We start from the raw sequence: 20,394 nt of genomic DNA on the forward strand, positions 1-20,394 counted from the left end.
CTCTGATTGCTTCAATTTTGTCCAGGTGAGCCCGGATCCAGTTACTAGATGGACTCAGCATTCTATTTCAGAATATGCTATGCTACATTTGGTGTGTCTACTTGTGAGACCGGCTCTGCCAAATATGTCAAACAGATTGTTACTGCATCGAGCACGTTGATCGTGTTCATTTGCCGAAAGTCAATGCAAAATCGGTTTGTTCCGTCCTTATTTCTAACTAATACCCTGGGGGACCAATACGGGGAACTGGAAGGCTCGATCACCCCTAAATCTAAGATTTTTCCACTTCATCAATCGTTTCACGCGATTAAAGTGTATCGGATATTCTTTAATTCTGATCGGTTCTGGAGGTGCTCAGATTTATCTCGTGTTGTATCTACCCAGTATGGCCTGGTAGGTAAGCACATCTTTATTTTTAGACAAAATCGCCAAGATTTATATACGTTGACCTTCGGGTATGGCCGTGCACAAGATGATCTTGTCTACTCTATCTTTGCCTACCTGAATGGAGTATTCAAGGAGAATTTGAGTACCGGGGTCAAATTCCGACTCGTTGTTGGACTGATCTTCTATCACCGCAGTACATACTATATTCAAGACCCTTTTCCCAATTGTCTGGTCAGGTCTTTCAACGTAAAGTTTCACCATATTGGCAAGAAATATATTCGACCTTCCTTCCGTGTCGATCATGTAATCCATTTCGTCCTTAACGTGTTTAACTTCGTATGGCCCTTTCCATTGGACTAATAGCTTTCGTTTTCGGTCGAGACAAGCACAAATACACAATTGCCCACGTCAAATATTCTAGCTCGCGCTCCGCGGTTGTAATACGTCGTGTACCTACGACCAGACTAAATGAGCTCGTCATGTGCCATCCGACACGTGTTCTCCACAACACAGTGGTAAATGATTTTAACTTTCCCGTTCGTAACCCCGTCCGACCATATTTTCGCGCAGAATAAGCATAGAAACATGGATTATTCTACCGTATAACAGTTAAATCGGTGAAAAACTCAAACGTTCATGAGGAACCTCGCGATACCCGAACAGAATCGCGCTCAGATATTTGTCCCAATCTCGAGTTCTTTCTGCACAAACCGACGTAGCATTTATCTTATCATCCCGTGAAATTTCTCCACTAGTCCATTACTTATAGGATGATATGGTGTTGTAGGTATCTGCTTAAGGGACGACACGTTACTAAATTCTGCCATAAGATCGGAGGTGAATTTCACTCCACAATCTGGAAACCTCCGCAGGCACTCCGACCCTGATGCACATGTCAACCAGTTCTTCGGCAAATAATGATGGCAAAGCAATGCCTTCAGGGAACAAAATGGCGCACTCTACCTGTGTTAGGATGTATCGGTTTCTCCGATCTGTAATTGGAAATATAGGCCCCACAATGTCGAGACCACACTGTTATGACCTAATGGTACCTTGGTTATCTTTACTTTAGAGACCGTCTTCTGACAATCATCGCACGATCGCCAATTTGTCATGGATGTTTCAGATATGTTTCGGATATAGACATGATATTGAAATGTGCAGGGGTATTTTAATCGGAGTAAATTATACCTTAAATAATGAAAGATGTGGGTGATGTCAAGGTCGGAAGTCAACTAGACAGAAATCCATGACTACTTCCCTACGTACCAAGCTACATGCATGCACACATGAATTTCTTGTGGATTATGGCGAAAATCGGGTATTCAGGAAAACATGGCCCAATGAACATTCATGTTGATGATTCAAAAGTCTTTGAAGTAATAAAGGATGACATATTACTGATATCATGTTGAAAACGGCAAGTAGTTGACATATGAATTTTTTAACGGTAAGTTAAAAAATAAATATTGTAATAAAATGGAACAGGATGATGATTGGTTCATTAGAAATTAATGCGTATACTAAAATCGTTTACTTTTAAGTGAAAGCCAACACTATACAACATTGATTATTCCAAATGGTAACATATTTGGTATTCCAAAGGAAGAGCGGTCCATCACGAAATTTTAAATCAAAATATATTTGTCTTTCAAGGTAAAAAAAATCAAGTTCACCGTGTACCTCACTATAGACACTGATTTGTAAACATCATGCATAGCTAATATTTTCTCTATAAGTGTGAACTAAATATTTATAGCATTATTAATATAAATATGTGTATCTTAATCTGAGTCAGGGATATTTGATTTCGCCATGAGATAACCTGGTCTACCTGGTGTTTACCATTTTTATTATAATTTTAGTAACAAACTTTATCTTGTTGACAACTCAGACGTTTCTACATATAGGACCTACCTGAGAAATTACTTCTAATTGCGTTATCATCTAAAGCAGAATCGTTTGTATTGCTGTCTCAGTATTTGATTCGGATTTTATCAAACTATTATTCACTGGATTACAAAATGCCCAATAATATTCTTGTACAGAACAATAACTTTGAAATTGTAGTAAATTAAACCAAGGACATCTTGGATAATATTGTAATTCGACAAAAGGCTATTGCCGCACATCCACGTTCTATGCCACTACATGTATATCAGTTGATTCAGAGTTGAAGCCTTTCTGGAAGAACACTGGAATTTAATTAGAATTGTATTCATTAGGATTGGTGACCGAACGTTTTGCACTATTTGGGAATTAATTCACAATACTGTATGTTCTTTTCAACTTATCACTTAGTAGCCTAGGGAAATAAACTATTTGTTAAATTTTACATAAGTTATTGGTTTCTGCGTTTTATGTTACTGAAACTAAGACCATAGGGTCGTAATAATCTAAATGCAATACCATAAGAGAACGTAAACACAATATAGACACAGGATATTCTAGTCTCATCCAGAATTCATTGTTTTCTTTGAATTGTCCACCCATATGTATGTATGTATGCATGTATATATATATATATATATATATATATATATATATATATATATATATATATATATATATATATATCTGTTAAGTAGTTAATTTTATTAAATAATTTAACCGTTGTCAGTGGCTGCGTGGTCTAAAGAGCTCGCATTTAGCCATCACTGTCATCTCACATCTGTTCGCGTGGGTATGTGAGAGAGCTTGCTAGTTTCTTCTTATGATTCTGATGTTCCTATCTTGGTTTTCCCGGATTCTTCCTCCACCACCTGTACTGGCCGCTATGAATAGCATCTCGTCTGCTAAAAAATGGAGTCATTCCTACAGTAACCATATCCGTCGCCTTTTATTGTTGGGATTAAAAACCACTGAACACATAACCTCAGGCCCACTTATCCATTTTATCGTGACTTTCAATCGTGACCTTGTTTTCAGGCTTAAGTTAACTCTGCCTGTATAGATATGTAGATGGAAAGATTGGTTGACTGATCCGGTTAGGTTTGTAAAGGTACAACGGTATATACATTGCGCTGTAAATACGTAACAAGTTGTATGTTCGACCGCTCATGTAACCCTATCATGAGTGAACACTAATCTTTACCTTGCAAAATTAGATTCGTGCTCAAACATGCTTTCTTTTCTGCCTGTGGTGAATCACTTCCGAATGTGCTGCGACTTAATAAACAGTTTACTAGCAAAAATTTGAATAGTTGGGTACCAGTCAGTTTTTTTCATGGGAGGAAGAATGAAGCTAACCTGCATTGTTTGGTTGGTAAGTAATAAGTTGATAAACTAGCATAGTAATACCTCAAATGTACGAATGTGTTCATTCAATATTATGGACAGTCGTCTGTCTAGCACTGTATCTATCTTATTTAATTCACACCCATCCTTTGAATGATTGTCGACGCGCAAAAATACACCCATTAATATGACACAGACCTATTTATCAAGTTTAGCAGTCCTAGCACGCGAAGCTACCCTACGTTGTCAAATTCACCATTTATGGAAATAGGGAGCATACTGTACAAAACGGGATCAAACACTGGATGAAAAAGAAATGGTGTATTGCTGGATTACATTCAACGTGTACATGCTATATACCTAAGGATAAACCTTATAAATTTCGATGTAATTTTAGTGTACGCTAATGATGACGTTTCTTTACCAGGTGAGACAAAATACCTTGAATCCTATACTGATTTGGTATGCTACATTTCGAAATAAATCTTTAAAACGTATGACTGAGTTGTAGACGATTGATAGATAAATATGGTAATATTATGTGCATTACTAGTAATCATAGTAGTATAGCGGTTTAAGTCATAAGGTAATCATAATTATTTCCCTTACTTAGCAGATGTGAAATCGACCATGTGATGAAAACTCGTATTTCCCACTCTACTGGGATTTTAAATTAGTTGACTTAGCAATCCTGGTCAATAATCTCTGTGATGGCAAAATGATAAAGATGATGACAATAATAACGATGGTGGTGACAATAAAGTTGACAATATTAGGCATGATGTTAACTGCATTGAAATGCAATATTTTCAAATTTGTTTGACAATATTCAAGGTCGTTATCACATATTTAGACGTTAATTTATTTGTGTTGTTCAGCATACACAAATAAGTTGTTATATTGTTTAATACAGCACATTCTACATATTCGGAAAGTAAAATACTGAATGTAAACTATTTATTTTAATAACTTTTCTGGCTTCAGAACATCACAAATAGTCGCTACTACATAAAGATATGACTTTGCTTCCTTACCTCGTACAGCAGTCCCCAAGAAGAAGCAGCTAATACAGCAGCAAGTCATTTATATTTACATTCGTTCTTTGTTAAAGAAAGGCGATACGTTAAACATGCACCCGACGGTTGCTATAATATTTTGTACAACATTCATGGTAAATACAGATATATTTTTGTGAATATGTCTGTAGCCTAGTACTTGGAGAACATCAACGTATGACATATGATATAATAAAGCTTCCAAAATGTAATATGTAGACTAATCCAAGTTAGAATAGTTGATAAACATCGGGGTTCTATAAACTTAGATTGTGATATTGCCGACATAATAAAAGTTTACAATATTTAATTGTAAGTCAAACAAATTCCCAGTTTCGTCATTTATTTGTTATTAAATGATGACATACACATATTTAAGATGTTACTGTTTTTGTTAACGCATAACAGGGATATATTTGCTTTCATAAGAAACAAATACAATTTGTGCTCTAGATATAAAAAATTCAAACTAATAGTTTTTTAAACCTTTTGGATAGATTCTCTTAATGTACAGCACCAAAGTCGTTAGAGACTACATCTGAATATACATACATACTATCGCATTTGCTGAATACACACAAATAATCCATAGGTTAGGGTAGCATATGGTTCTGTGCTATTAAAACTAAATCAGTTATGATTCTATATTTTTAAACACATGCATTTGAATTGTATCTTTTGTCTTATTAATAAATAATACAGTTATTTTTTACACAGTAAATATGGATCCAGGTATTGCAGTAGGACAAAAGGACCAAAAAAAGAAGAAATATTTAATCATGATAGATGACCATATTAAAAGTATCAACACATATAGAAAAAAGCATTTTCATCCATCTTCATTTAAAGTTGTTGCAAATTTATATATATATATATATATATATATATATATATAATTGTGATACAGAATTTCAGCAACCATTAGCAGCATTTGAACCTGTCTCTATGGATCTTGTACGTACAAGCCAGATGAAGAGTGCACCAAAGTTATGTGAACTTGATCCAATTGCATTATCACTGTTGCTTGAGTGCTTAGATCCAGTATTGCCTTCACTAATTGATGTTATTAATACCTCTCTCTCATCCGGGGAATTCCTATCACTTTTCAAAACTGTCACTGTAAAGCCTCTCCTGACGAAACCAACACTAGATCATAATGATGTAAAGAACTACAACCCAGTTTATAACCTCCCATTCATATAAAAAGTGTTAGAAAAGGTTATTATATCTCAGCTTGTGTCCCATCTGAATTCAAACAGTCTTGTTAGCAATGTACGATCTGTAAATCGCACTTGCCACGGTACTGAATCTACACTTCTAAAAGTAGTTAATGACATTCTCTCTGCTTTGGATAGCGGAAAGATTACAGTCATCACCCTCCTTGATTTGTCTGCAGAATTTGACACAATAGACCATCATATATTATTTCATCGTCTCCAGCATGTATTTGGCATTCATGATACAGCCTTACTGTGGTTCAAGTCCTACATGGTCAGCAGGACACAAATTGTGTCTCCAAATGGAATACACTCCAGGCCTGTTCTATTCATTCTATACACTCAGCCGCTCTCAAGTGTCATAGATCATTATCAAGTGTCTCACCAACTGTACGCTGATGACACCCAAATATACAAATCTAGCCACCCAACTGAAGCTGATGCTACCATCGAAGGTATAGAGAAGTGCATTTCTATGTTAAATCACGGATGACATGTAACAAGCTGCATGTGAATGATGATAAAACAGGCCATTCTGATCACAACACAAAGACTTTCTCATTCACATCCTTTACCTCAAACAATAAACATTAAATTCACACAGTACGAAACCTGTGTTACTCTGGACAGTACTCTCACATTTCACCAACATTTCATGAACATATGCAAGGCTGCATATCTTGAGCTGAGACGCATTAGCTCCATTCGCTAACATCTTTCAGTTTATGCCACTAAAACACTTGTGTGTTCATTAGTACTTTCAAGACTGGACTATTGTAACTTAATTCTGTCTGGTTCATCTCAATATCTACTCCAGAAACTTCAAAAAGTTCAAAACACAGCTGCTCGGATCATAGAGTACCACGATCAGAGCACACCTCCCCACTGTTCTGTACCATACACTGGCTATCCATTCGATCCAGAATCAAACACAAAATTTGTTCTCTGTGCTGCGTTTCACTGATGGACTCTAGTCCAACATACCTATCCGACCTCACCCATGTATACACACCAGCAAGATACTTACGCTCCTCTTTTGACAATCGTATACTCATTGTTCCCACTATGAAAACGAAGTCATATGGACAACGTTCTTTTGCATACCAGGACCCAGCAACGCGAATGAATTGGCCACTGAACTTAGATACAAAGACACAGTGATTACATTCAAAAGTGTTCTTAAAACTCCCTTATTTTGGACTTCAAGAACAAACGTAAAGACCTAATAATGCTTCCTACGTTAAATATTTCAGCATGCTTTTTTATGTTTTCTAATTTCATGGTGTTGTTTTTTTGTAATCATATCATAATACATGTTTATTATATATATATATATATATATATATATATATATATATATATATATATATATATATATATATATATATATAATTTTATGACATTACTTTTGACAATGGAGACTAATATTAATCACTGCTACTAAATTACAACAATTGTTGTTGTTGATGTTGTTGTTGTGGGGTTTAACGCCATTTTTCAGCACGATAGGCTATACATGGCGGCCAGTATTAATGGTGGAGGAAGAACCCGGAAAACCCCGGAAAGAACCACCGACCCACGAGAAGCTACTGGCAAGCTTTCTCACATGCCCACATTGGCTGAATCTTTGACTCGAACCGCCGAAATTACAACAATAATCGGAGAATCAGTTGCGACTGTGTTAACATTCCTGAAAACTAAATGCCTGTTTTACATTATTTGTCTTTTAAGGAGGTGGATAATAAAATCTAAACACAATAACTTAATCGAGATAATGCAGAAAAAAATTTAATTGGTGCAGTAAAAGCAGGAAAATAATTACCTCCCACCCACCCACCCCAAAAATCCATCAAGAGTGCAATGTTTGGTACCTCATTTAAATCATTTGGATGAAAAAATATCTCGTATTGTTCTAATAATCTCAACACTATCATATAGAAACCTATTCAAACTTCGTATAATGACTTGTACTAGCCGTCTGAAAAGTAGATAACTTATTAGCATATATTTATATGACTTACAATTTGTGCTAATTTCATTTCGGTATTTTCATGTAAAAAACCAAATCTAATCTAAATTTAACTTAATACTTAGAAAGAGAGCTGCATATGGAGAAGACATACCTCCTCACAAATAGGTAAAACACCATAAGGCATTACGTACCTTTATACAGCACATCGATGCATTACACATAAGCCAGGAAGTATGTGGCTTTTTATAAAAAGCTATCGAAAGGTTAAGATGCAAATCGTTCAGATGTAAAAATATTAGAAGAATGCTTATTAAATGTATAACATGTTTTTTAAGCAGTAGTGGTGTTTTAAAGCTGACTGATTTAAGAATGTAGCGCAATATAACGACATATGCCTACAAAAGTACGTGAGAACAAATCAGATAGAGAATGGTATAATGTAAAAAATATTGGGAAAGTTAGGGTCCGGGCCGGAAATTGACGAAACCACGGATGTCTTAGTTTTTCAGTTTGTAGACTCAATGAAATTGAAAATTCCTTTCGATTTTAAAAATAGAATGATTATTGATCATCATATAGTTTTATTCGTTCATAGTTTCTGAGATTTATGTTAACCGAGAAATGCACCCGTAGTGAGATAAAGCACATACCAAGAATATAAATTTGAGAAATTTGTAACCAATACGATATCATTACCTCTTTAAGTAATTATGAAAGCTATATGCAGAGAAACGGACTGTCGTTCCTAAACAGCTACAGTCAGCCTTACACAGCCCTGAACAGATACAGTAAAACCAAACTGGAAATAATAACGGGTTCTGAAAAATCGTTAGATATATGCTAATAAATTAAACTCTAACAGCAACTTGTAATTCAAAGTTCACGACGTTTCAAATCTGCGTAGTAGTAAATGCATCATTACACGATATGACATTAAAACCTGAATAAGCTTCACGTATCAAATAAATTACAAATTTAACACTTACCCCTATGGCTGGAGAACACAATGGAGAACGTTCACTCTTTGACAAGATCCAAAACGACCAGTGTCGTTTAAAAATGGAATCTACCTTAAATCCATAGGAGAGTGAGTAATAGTCAGGGTAAAATACCCGTGCATATCGTGCTATTAGTGTCTCTCGCCGTAAGTAATTTCGACGAGATACATGCTAGTACAGTCGCTTACCTGGAAAAAACAATTATTCACCCAAAGTAACGTTGTGCGAATGTACAACGAAAAATAGTCAAATCGTTCTAAGGCAAAACCAAGTTATTTCTTGCTTTATTCTGTTATATCGTTGACGACTTACTGATTAAAAATTATTCAAATTCGCTACTCACGCTATCCAATCCTCGGATTGTTGTTGATGAAAACTTATTGCTTACAATATTCCATTGAGACGAATCTGTAGATATCCAGGGAGAAAAAGGAAAATAACTCTCCCAAAACATGCGTTCTACTCAATTATCTCAACATTCTTATCTTGTTGCACAAAAGTTACTTCACAAACTGCTACATGAGAAAATAGTTATACACAACTACATAATAAAAGGAATAAACAAAATGCAACATATGCTCATTTAATTTAATTTATAGATCAATACGCTTCTTCCGCGCAAACACACTGTTATGGATATTTAGTGTAATTGTTCGTCTGTTAGTTTTATTTTTTTATTTCATTATATGCTATTGTAACGTAACATTGTTTACTGGACTTGACATTGTCCAAAATTAAGTTTATTTCTAATTGACCTGACTGACATTTGTTTTATTTTATTTATTTCATTTATGTAAATAATTAATAATGGCTTCATTATTCTCTAAGTGTATGAGTTTAATAACCAAATTATTATTAAGGTAAACAAGAAGTCATAAATATGTTGATCAGGGTCAGGGTTTTGGAGATTTGCACCTGAAATTTATAGGTTATTGTGTTCTAAGTAAACAAGGCTTATTAGATCATTTTAGAAGGTTATTTTCTATTAGGTAATGGTTGTTTTAAAAAATGCTAATGTGACATGAGGAGCAGCAGGGAGGGCGAATCCTACAAAATTTAGAAGGTTCCAAATGTCGAAATAAACCCTCCATAAAAAAAAGGTTTCAACCGGAAATAACGTCGACTACGTTTCAAGAGGAATTCTCGGAGGGAGAAACCTCCTTGGGAGGTCCTCCTGAGTTAGTCCAAATACGGTTTCTGGTTGAAAAACCCATTAATGGCGCTTCGATTAAAAAAAAATGAACCAATTCGTTGTCGTCGCCCTCCCTGCTGCTATGAATCAAAAACTTTTATCAAGACCAACTCGATACCGTGTTCTAGGATCGTGTAAGTTTATTGTTATAAATCCGTGTGGGGTTATTTTAGCACGACTAAAGAAATTTTTAAATTTATTTATGTCCATATCGCCACTACACCAGGCCTGATGAATATTTCGTAACGTGTGAGTATCAACTCCGTTAAAGACAGTAAGAATATTACAGTTATCTCTGATCACTTTAGGAATTTGTGCATATCGCTGGGTTACATAAATTAATTTTGTATTTTTGTGTCTACCTCTGGAAAATATTCTGGCAGGATTTGATTGTTTATCCAACATTACGTCATCGTAAACAACTAAATTGTTAATTCACCCATCAACATCATCAATACTTGGCGCTTCACTGATGTCGGTTATAAATTCAACAACATCGTCTCCGCTTAACGATTTTGCGCTTTCATTATAATCTTTTAACACTTCATACCATCGTTGATCGTCTACAGATGGTGCTACCAAATACAACTTATCCCATTTCATCCACTTCATTATTAAATTAAGTAACAACTGCGTCTTACCACTCCCAGATGGACCAATGATAATCATTCCAATAGAATTTGGTAGCGCTGCGTGATGCTTAACTGGTTCTCGTCGTTTTGTTGCAGAAAAGTCAGTGATCTCCATTAGAATAATATAAAATAAATATGGATTTATACTGTGTGAAATGCAGGGCGCGCACACCAACAAGTGATCTAACAAACAAAAATTAATAGATCTGCGGTTTCGGGCAAGTGTGAACGATGCGGTACCAACAAATTTAAATTTATTTCCACTGGCAAGTCAGGTGAAAAACCAAAACCAAAGTCAAAACCAAAGTCAAAGTCAAAGTCAAAATCAAGTTAAAAAAACGCCACACGGAGGTGATATTGCAGCAAAATTAACAAAACCACCCGGTACTCCGTGGGCTAAATACCCAGGAGAAAAACATCTTCCAGGATATAGTTACTGAGGCCCTGGAACCAGACTTGATATCAGACTTGATGACCAAGATCAACCAAAGCCAGGTGAGTATCCGATAAACGCTATTGATAAGGCGTGTCATGCTCATGATGCAGCTTATAAAAGTAAAGATTTGCAGCATAGACATCTCGCAGATGTGAAATTAATTCACGCGTTAAATTCCATCACTGATAAATCTCTCAAGGAAAAATTATCTAGTTGGTTAATAAAATCCGCGATGAAAGGTAAATTAGCGTTAGGTGCTGGTAATTAATTATAAATGGAGTCGATTTACTATTCCCCAAAAGGATATTGGAGTGGTAGTGCAGCAATTAGTAAACTCGCTGAAGCAGCAAAAGTTACGCGCGTTACTTCTAAAAATTGGTTATCCAAACGGGCAATATGGCAAATTTACCAACCACCGCCTAAACAAATTCACTTTGCGCATTTTGATGTTAGTATTCCTAACGAAGTTCATCAGGCCGATATATTATTTCTGCTACATGATACCATTAAAATCCGAAGACGTCAAATAACATATAAATACGCGTTAACTGTAGTTGATGTTGCAAGTAGATACAAAGATGCGGAACCGTTAACGACTAAAACAGCATCTGAAGTAGCCAATGCTTTTGAACGAATTTATCAACAAGGTGGTCTACGATGGCCACATCTATTACAAGTTGATCCTGGCAAAGAATTTCAAGGTGCAGTATCATCGCTGATGAAACAACATAACGTCACCATCAGACGAGGACATATTGAAATTCACCGTGATCAAGCAATTATTGAGCGATTTAATCGAACACTTGCTGAGCGGTTATTTGGATGTCAATACGCAAAGGAATTCATTCAGGACAAGCGATCACTCGAATGGGTCGCAAGATTGCCAAGCATGATAGCTACATTAAAAAATGAAATTACTCGAACAACCAACATGAAACCTATTAACACAATTACCAAAAAACATATACCACAAAGACGTGATTTTTCAGCACAACCAATACTGGTGATGTCACTGTGAGATATTTATATGAACCAGGTGAACTTGAAGGTGGTAAAAAAAGAGCGACTGAGCCTATTTGGAGTATTACCACACACAAGATACCTAACATAACTAGATCTACTGGTAGACCAGCAATCTACAGGCTGGATTCAACTGCTGCTCAACGTGGATTCACACGTGAACAATTACAAGTAATTCCCGAGGATACACAATTACAGCCCAGATCACTTAACTAGCACCTCGACGTCGATTACACTCGAGACAGGTCAGCATCACATTTTCTCGTGTATGACCACGCATGTTATCTTTTCTATCTACGGTGAATTGTCTTGGATTATTACTCGAATACTGCCACAACATTATACAATTACAGCTTGCACAGTGATTATTCTGCTGTTGTTTTAGTGTCATGATAAATTCAACATCAAGTTCAAATTCTCGATTATTTTTTTTTTGTCACTGTTTGTAACCAGTTAATTTTTTTTTATTATATCACTATTGTTTTCATTATTAATTTCATCAACTATTGACTCATCCAAGACAATTCTCCGCAGTTGAGATATTCTTCTGACTCTGGACACAGCTAAGTAAACTAAGTTTGACCACTCGATACGATCATCAGTAATCCAAACAACTGTATCAGAGATAGTCAGTCATTGAGATGAATGAATCGTCATTGCGTATCCTAGCGTCCACGGGGATTTATCGGCGCGCAGTGCATCTTCAACAACATTGATATCAACTGCAACAACATCATTTAATACGAGATTTTGTTTCCCTGACTGTCCTGGTATATCAACGTCGATATTCTGTAACAGCGTATCAGCTGGTCTATAACACAATGGCACTGGCAGTGTTGGAAATTTTTTCTTGTGTAATTGAAATAACTGTTGTTGAAGTGTGTCTCTGACTGTCTTTCTACTTGCCACTATCAAATCGTTTGGTCTCCACGTTTTCCAAAAGTCGCTCATTGAAGTTTCTGAAATCACCTTGCGCATTATTTCACATTGAATTTTATTCGGTTGTAGTCTGAATAATTTCTTAAACTCGTTTAATTCTGCATCAAGCGCTCTATAATCATCAGTTATCTCCTCGTAATAATCATCAAAATCTTTTAACCACAAATGTGAGGATGGTCCAACAAACGGAGGTGGCTGACCGTGATCGCCGCACATTATCACAGCTGTATTTTTTGTTAATAACCAATCGAGAAACATTTTTAATGTTTCTAACGGTACCGTACATATTTCATCCCAAACGATAATCCTCGGAATATATTTCTCCCCCATTCGATCAGGGGTCCATGTGTCGCCCTTGTATTTGAAAAAGCTGTGATAAGTGCATGAGTTAACCCCACACTGTTTCATCTCTCGCGCGAGTCTGTGTGTAGGTGTTAACACGATCATATCCGAATTCCGAAATAATTCAATCGCTTGAGTCGTCTTACCAGACCCTCCTGGCCCATTGAGATAAACAGTCTTGTGTCTGGACACTGAATCGTACACAGATGGTGCACTCGACATTTCTGATAATTCTGATTTATAATAACTATCTTTAATCTCAACATCTGCGGACTCGCAATAATTATACACCATTTCTTCTTTCATTCTCCACGAGCCCCATGATTCATCATCAGTTGTAAAACGAGTTACCGAATTCAGGTATCTCTTGTTGATGTAAAATGAGTCCGTTGCAACTCTAACTGCAGTGTCAGGGAATCTATTTATCATCGATAGCAAATTTATAGAAACATAAGCTAACATTGAATATCTTGAATGAGTATACTGAGGTGACTCGCCATCAGTATAACTTACAATTGTACCCAGCCGAGTTCTATCAGATAAATAAGCTTTTTCTCGACTTACAAATGTACCTCTGGCAGTTGCATCAGCGACCACAAATTTATACTCTGCGGGATCCGTAATTAGTCTTGCATAATGTCGCTTATGATCATATGCACCACCCTGAGTAAATTTACCAATTATTCTTCTACCAAGATCCTTCGCGTTTCTTTTCTCGTCGAGGTTGGCGATTAATGTATCGTAATCATCACTTTTGCAATCAACCAGTTCAGGTGATGGTAACCAAACTTCAGTCTGTGCCCGATATGATATAATTACCTCACTGACCGTCAGCGACATCAGTATTTTACAGTCAAGCATATATCGTAACAACACTATTGGTGCCCAGCGCTTTTCACTAAAATGCCGACCAAACCAAGCATAACAAATAACATGAAGACCCATAGCCATTTCGAATGACACTACACGAGCGAATCATGTTAGGTCAAAATCGGGTAATGGTCCATTAATAGCCACCCGAGTCATCGAGTTTGTTGGGTGTCCAAATCTTTTAAAGTATCCAGAGCATTCTCCCATCCCGAGAAAGCTTCCTGGATAACACGCAACCATATCAACTGATATCATTTCCTTGTAATTATACTTGGTATTCCACAATCCGCCGTGTCCGTATTCACAACAACTTAATTGTATATCTTCGAGAAACTCACTTCGGGTTGGCTTCCAGGAATTTTTTTTTCTCTGGCAGCATGGGCTACAACTGATGGGACAGTGAAACAATTAGTTAGTAATCGGTCAGTATCTTTTGAATATCTCTGAGCAAGTTTTCTCATTGCCTCATGAAGAGATTCTTTACGGTATATTTCACCGTTAACGCGTACAAACTGATCATATGTTTCATTATCTGAACTCGAAAATAACCACACTGACACAGGATCGTTTTCACCTATCTGTTTAATAAAATCAAACATGACACTCTCAGAGTACCTCCCCTCGGAATTTTCCGAAGACAGGTAAAATCTTACAGTTCGATTTCGTGGAAATATTGTGACTGCACTGGTCCAAGCGTAAGCGTTATGATCAATGATATTTATTGGAGTTCCGTTCCGACTATATTTTGATTTGTATACTACTTCCCCTGTTATACTTGCTACGGTTATGGGGAATCTTAATGCTTTTTCTAACTCGGCAACATCGTTTATTGTAGCTCCTGTATCCTTAACCGATTCAGCCCATTTGTTTATTTTTTCACGTCGTAACGCCGTTAGACCGTTTCCGCGCATCGCATTTGTAAAATATTCTGTTACTCGTTCAGCTACACAATTCAGTTTTGAAAATTTCATTGGGGCAAGATCATTAATGTTGGGTTTTTTTTATCAGATAGATTCCATAAATGACCGCGCTCACAGGATACGCTCGAGCGTAATATGGTTTATCAATCCCAGTCAGCGCTCCTGGTTTGGAATCTTTACCTAACAGAGCAGTTTTTCCATTAGCAAGGACAGGGTCGCGTTTGTCACCGATAATCCACGTATCATCATCCAAGCACATAATAAACTTTACTCTGAAAAAATATTTTTGATTGAGGTCTTCGATAATTGTTTTCGCTCGTGCATCACTCATTGTAGCGTCCTTGACATCGTCGTCGTGTATAATTTTGAATGCAGACCACACGTGAGATGCTCCATCATTACGAAATTCTTCTTTGGCATCTCTGATAATATCAAACAGACCAATCAGGGCTTGACTCCGCGAATCAGGAGTTAGTCTGTCAAGATCAAATCTAGAAGCTTTCCGGGGCTTGATTCTGGATAATCTCTCACATTCCTTCATATTATATTTAAGACAAACATTTAAATAGGATATATATATATATATATATATATATATATATATATATATATATATATATATATATATATATATATATATATAATGCCTAATCAGTGCAAGTGGTTTAAATTGGGATCTGTAACTCCTTGTAACAAATCCTGCAGAAAAGAATTCTGCGGGGAACATTGCCAAGTGTTCAGAAAGGGAGTTTGGGACCAATACCATGTCTGCAATGTGGTATTGGAGTCAGGGGTAAAATACAGTTATCCTCAAATTGCGGGGGGAAAAAATACCGTGAACTTAAGCGATATTATAACAAAAAAACAATTATGTGCTGAAATGTGAGCGCGATTATATAACTAAGTTTTCAGACAAATATAAATTAGACAAATAACACTATTATATAAAATAAACCAGGAATTTGTCAGACACCCCATCATCAAGAATTACGAAGCGTCACGTAATGGGAAAATTAGAAATTGCAGGTTGAAAAGAAAAGTTGGTTTTGTTATTAATAGTTCGTGGCGAAAAATATAACCAAATCCACTCTGTCTAAAAAATATAACCAAATGATTGTTTTTCATTATTGTTAGATTGTGTACTTCAATCCGAGGGTTTTTATATAAATTTAAGGGAGATAACTCTGTTAAGCATATGTCATGCAATTACTTCTCTCCCCTTCACTTTCAGAAGATTTCGAAGTCATTATCCTCTGCGGGAAAAGTAGAACTAATTTCAAGTATTATTTTGCAACAACCAAAAAAGTCAACCGTTAACTGTAACGAATCGTCTATACACGCTACAACAGGTAAACGGTTCTCCATGCTACCTAACACGGAAACACACTACAGCGGGTAAACGGTTCTCCGTGTGCTACCTAACACGGAAGGAAACATCCCCAATTACTTCCCTTTACAAAGTCAAGGTGACAAGATCAAGGATTTTATCAATAACGGCAGGCGTAATCGTTTATTTACAAATTTTTTTCACAAGCAATATCTTTGTTTTACTGAATTCGTTTGGTTTCTTGGTTCATCTGCATTTTTTCTGCGATTATATTTAAGATAAGAAATACGAAAAACCCTGCCCACCGGGTGAGCTTTTTTTGAGTTTCCAAGTATCAGTGAGTTTATGTACTATAGGATCCGAATTGTATACTGGGGTTTCGAAACCCAATAAAGTTGCACACCTTTCTCCGTTATCAGCCCCTCGGGGTGACATTTTACACCTCGCGGGGTTGATTCGGGGGGAGGGTGTGCAACCTGTTGAGCGTAGAATATAACCCCGTGTATGTCTGTGCTGTCCTACACTACCCGTCAAACCTGCCAAAATGTCATAAGGCAATTTGGAGGGGGGGGGGGGCACGGTCAATAGTGTAAAAAAGTAAAAAAGTGTAAAAAAAACACCATTTCTGGACTTGCTAGGATGTTATAAGACAACCTAGGAGTTCACATAAATGGTATACAATTTTTTTCTTTTAAATATATAATTATATAAATAATGAATTACGAAAATATCAATGAAGCAATTGTTGCTATTAAAATATTAGAAGAAAACAAAATTAATATATCTGATGAATTAAATCCTAAAAAAATCATGTCTAATTTTGAAGCACTATATGAGGCTAAATTGGAAGGTAGGTTTATTTTGCCTGCTCAGGATAAATTTATAAAGAGAATCCAGACAGAGTTCTATAAATCACTAGCTACAATAGAAGAAGAGCAAAAATATGAATTTGTCCCTCTCTGCCGTGCAATTGAAAAAATTAGATCATCATTATCTGAAGAATACGAAGCCAGGAAAGTAATTCATACCCGTGCAAGACAGTTGAGAAAAAAGATCGAGAGTTAGATCCCCTTGATTTCTTGGAAATGAAGTCAGGTACGTGGAAATGAAATTGAAAGCAGAATGTCGCTAACAGTAAAAAAAAAATATTTTTTTTACCCACATCAATCTGACCTGCATCAATTATATTTACCTACATCAATCTGACCTGCATCAATTTTTTTTTTACCTACATCAATCTGACCTACATCAATCAATCTGATTCATTTGTATTATCTGCATCTGTATCAATATGATCTGCAGAGTTAAATAATATGTCTTAAGCCGATCAAATGTAATGCAGAAATGCGCGTAATTTAAAATCTGATCTCTGTCACATGTGATCGTACAAATACGTTTTTGCCGCAGTTCATCTAACTGTCCCTGCGTTAATAAAAAGTCTTTCATTACCGAATATATCAAAAACTAAATCAACTGTGCTGATCGGGACTGCATACATACATATTTGATGTAGTTTTCAAGTGTTTGCTTGTCGTGAATAAAAACTTTCACGTTCTGGTACATTATATAATACTCGTTTGATTAATTAGAAATCATGGTCTGTCAGGAAAAAATAAAATTCTTTGCAGGTATATTTTTTTACTGAATTTTTATGATTGTGTCAGGCATACTACCCTGCAGAATTAGCAAATCGGACGATATGTACAATATATATATATATATATATATATATATATATATATATATATATATATATATATATATATATATATATATATATATATATAATATTTTTACTGCTGCTCGTGCACAAAAAATACTTGCTTGTGAATTTCGGACTATTTTTATGATTCTGTCAGGCATATTACCTTTCCGAATTAGCAAATCGGACGATTTTCATGATTTTGACAGGCATATTACCCTTCAGAATTGAGAAATTTGACAGTTTTTCAGTAAAAAATAAAATTTATTATAATTCTGAACGATAGTTTAAAAAAAAACACCGTGACTGTCAGGATTTTTTTTTAGGATAGAAATCTTTACGATTTCACAAGCAGATTAATATGTAGTGTTTCATGTCTTAAATCAAGAAGGTGGTTAGATTGGTCTGTAAGTTTGAAATTTATTCTTAATAACAGTGGATTATAACACTGCAAATAAACCTGATTGATCGGCTCTTGCACAATCAGATATCCAGGTGGTATTTTCGGGGTGAACGAATAAAGAACAAATCCTTGCTGGGCTTGATTTGATACTGTAGTGTCCGTGCTGTAGCTGCCATCGATTACATCACACACAAGATTGACAGCGACCACAGGGGTTATATTTACAATTTCCGGGGATACATGTCGTTGGCCTGTCCCTTCCGAGTCATTGTTGTGCTGAAGAATAGTTGCTGGTGGAAGTGTTTTTCTCCATGCAGCGAGTATGTCATCAAAAATCTCATCAATGAGATCGCTGACTGATTTTTTTTTGTTCGGGGACACTATACCGAGGGAATTTATAATTTGGCAGATCTGCCTCTGTTAACAAGCGCGCAGTTAAAAACCGGTTCTTAAAACCAATGTCTACTGCGGAGGAAATCATTAGCTGAATTACCCGATAGCTGATATATTCCATGTCGGATGCAAGTTGATTTAACATTTCTACGTGTTTAATGATTTCATCGCGTGAAGTTATATCGGAAAGATGTTCTTGAAGGAGTTATCGGAATTGCTGTAGTTTTCTTTTATGTTCTTGATTAATTTCGCTGAAGTATCTAAACATTTGATTTGGACTAAGTAGGTTTCTTTCAGCACCAAATGACCGAAATTTGGTTCCATCTCCCTCATCTCTATATCTAATAGCCATCGCATCTTCACTCAGCGGTGAATTTCTTATTCTAAGTAAAAGATCCTTGTACGATGGTGCCATATCGTGGTACGAAGTCTTATCCGTGACATAATCAGACTTTTTCGGTTCGGGTGGTATTGGTGGTGTCGGTGGTGGAATTTCAGGCCATCCTAACACTGTTCTGATCGAACTCTGATATATATCCACAGCGTAGTCTGGAGTGTTTATTTCGATCGCGTTGGTTCATGAACAGTTATTTTAATCTTGGATTCTTTACCTGTGATATTTTTTATTCGCCGTTGTAATTCCTCATTGATTTCTTCAATTTGATAAGACCCGGTTGGTATCCCAATGACGTTCCAGTCGGGTGTACCATTGGGTCGGTTTTTATGTGCAAACACAAATGAATTATTTGCTGGTAAACCACCAAACGATTTTGATCTGATATTGGGCCAACTGTGATATACCCGTAATTGTGCTAGTGCGATTTCTTTTACGGGAATTGCAGTTGGAAAATTAATACTAAATTCAGGGTTAGTCGAACTTACCGTTATCATTGAAATTCTCTTGGGGCTTGTATTTTCGACTATCTGCTGAAGTAATTCCGTCATTATTTATCTTTGTTGTTTTTAAATGGCGGGTGCAGTCTTCGTATATCTTAACCATTAACGCGAATTCAGAATCTGATATTGTTGTATCATCGATGCTTGATGATATCAACGACGATAATTTTGAGTATGCTGCTGTGGTTGTGTTTAGTTGTATGACATAATCGTGCAATGTTGTGCTCGTGCACGAGGATATTTTATTTTCGCGATCATATTAAAAACCCCTGCGATGGCAGTTGATGAAGAAGCGATTGTTACTGCGATTGTTACTGGTGTTAGTGCTGATAACACTACTCCGTTGGATGCAACTAACGCAGATACTGAGTATACTAACGCATCCAGGATGATTGCTCGTCGTTTTTATTTGTTTACTTTTAGGTTGTATTTGTCGATAAGGGTTTTTAACTCTG

At 36.1% G+C, this 20,394-nt stretch overlaps 1 protein-coding gene across 2 annotated transcripts in view; it reads left to right on the top strand.

Annotated features, from left to right (window-relative positions):
• Positions 1-3,552: 3,552 nt before the first annotated feature.
• The window catches only part of LOC149771157 (uncharacterized), a 71,969-nt gene continuing 55,127 nt past the window's right edge, over positions 3,553-20,394 (top strand). For both annotated transcript variants that reach the window (XM_089948795.1, XM_089948796.1), the window contains exon 1: positions 3,553-3,652. In XM_089948795.1, coding sequence (XP_089804921.1) covers positions 3,614-3,652 — 39 coding nt within the window. In that variant the 5' untranslated portion in view covers positions 3,553-3,613. The remainder of the gene's footprint in view (positions 3,653-20,394) is intronic.

Source organism: Sinohyriopsis cumingii, unplaced genomic scaffold (assembly GCF_028554795.1).
Source record: "Sinohyriopsis cumingii isolate HCF-2022 unplaced genomic scaffold, ASM2855479v2 utg002097l, whole genome shotgun sequence".
Taxonomy (NCBI): Eukaryota; Metazoa; Mollusca; class Bivalvia; order Unionida; family Unionidae; genus Sinohyriopsis; species Sinohyriopsis cumingii.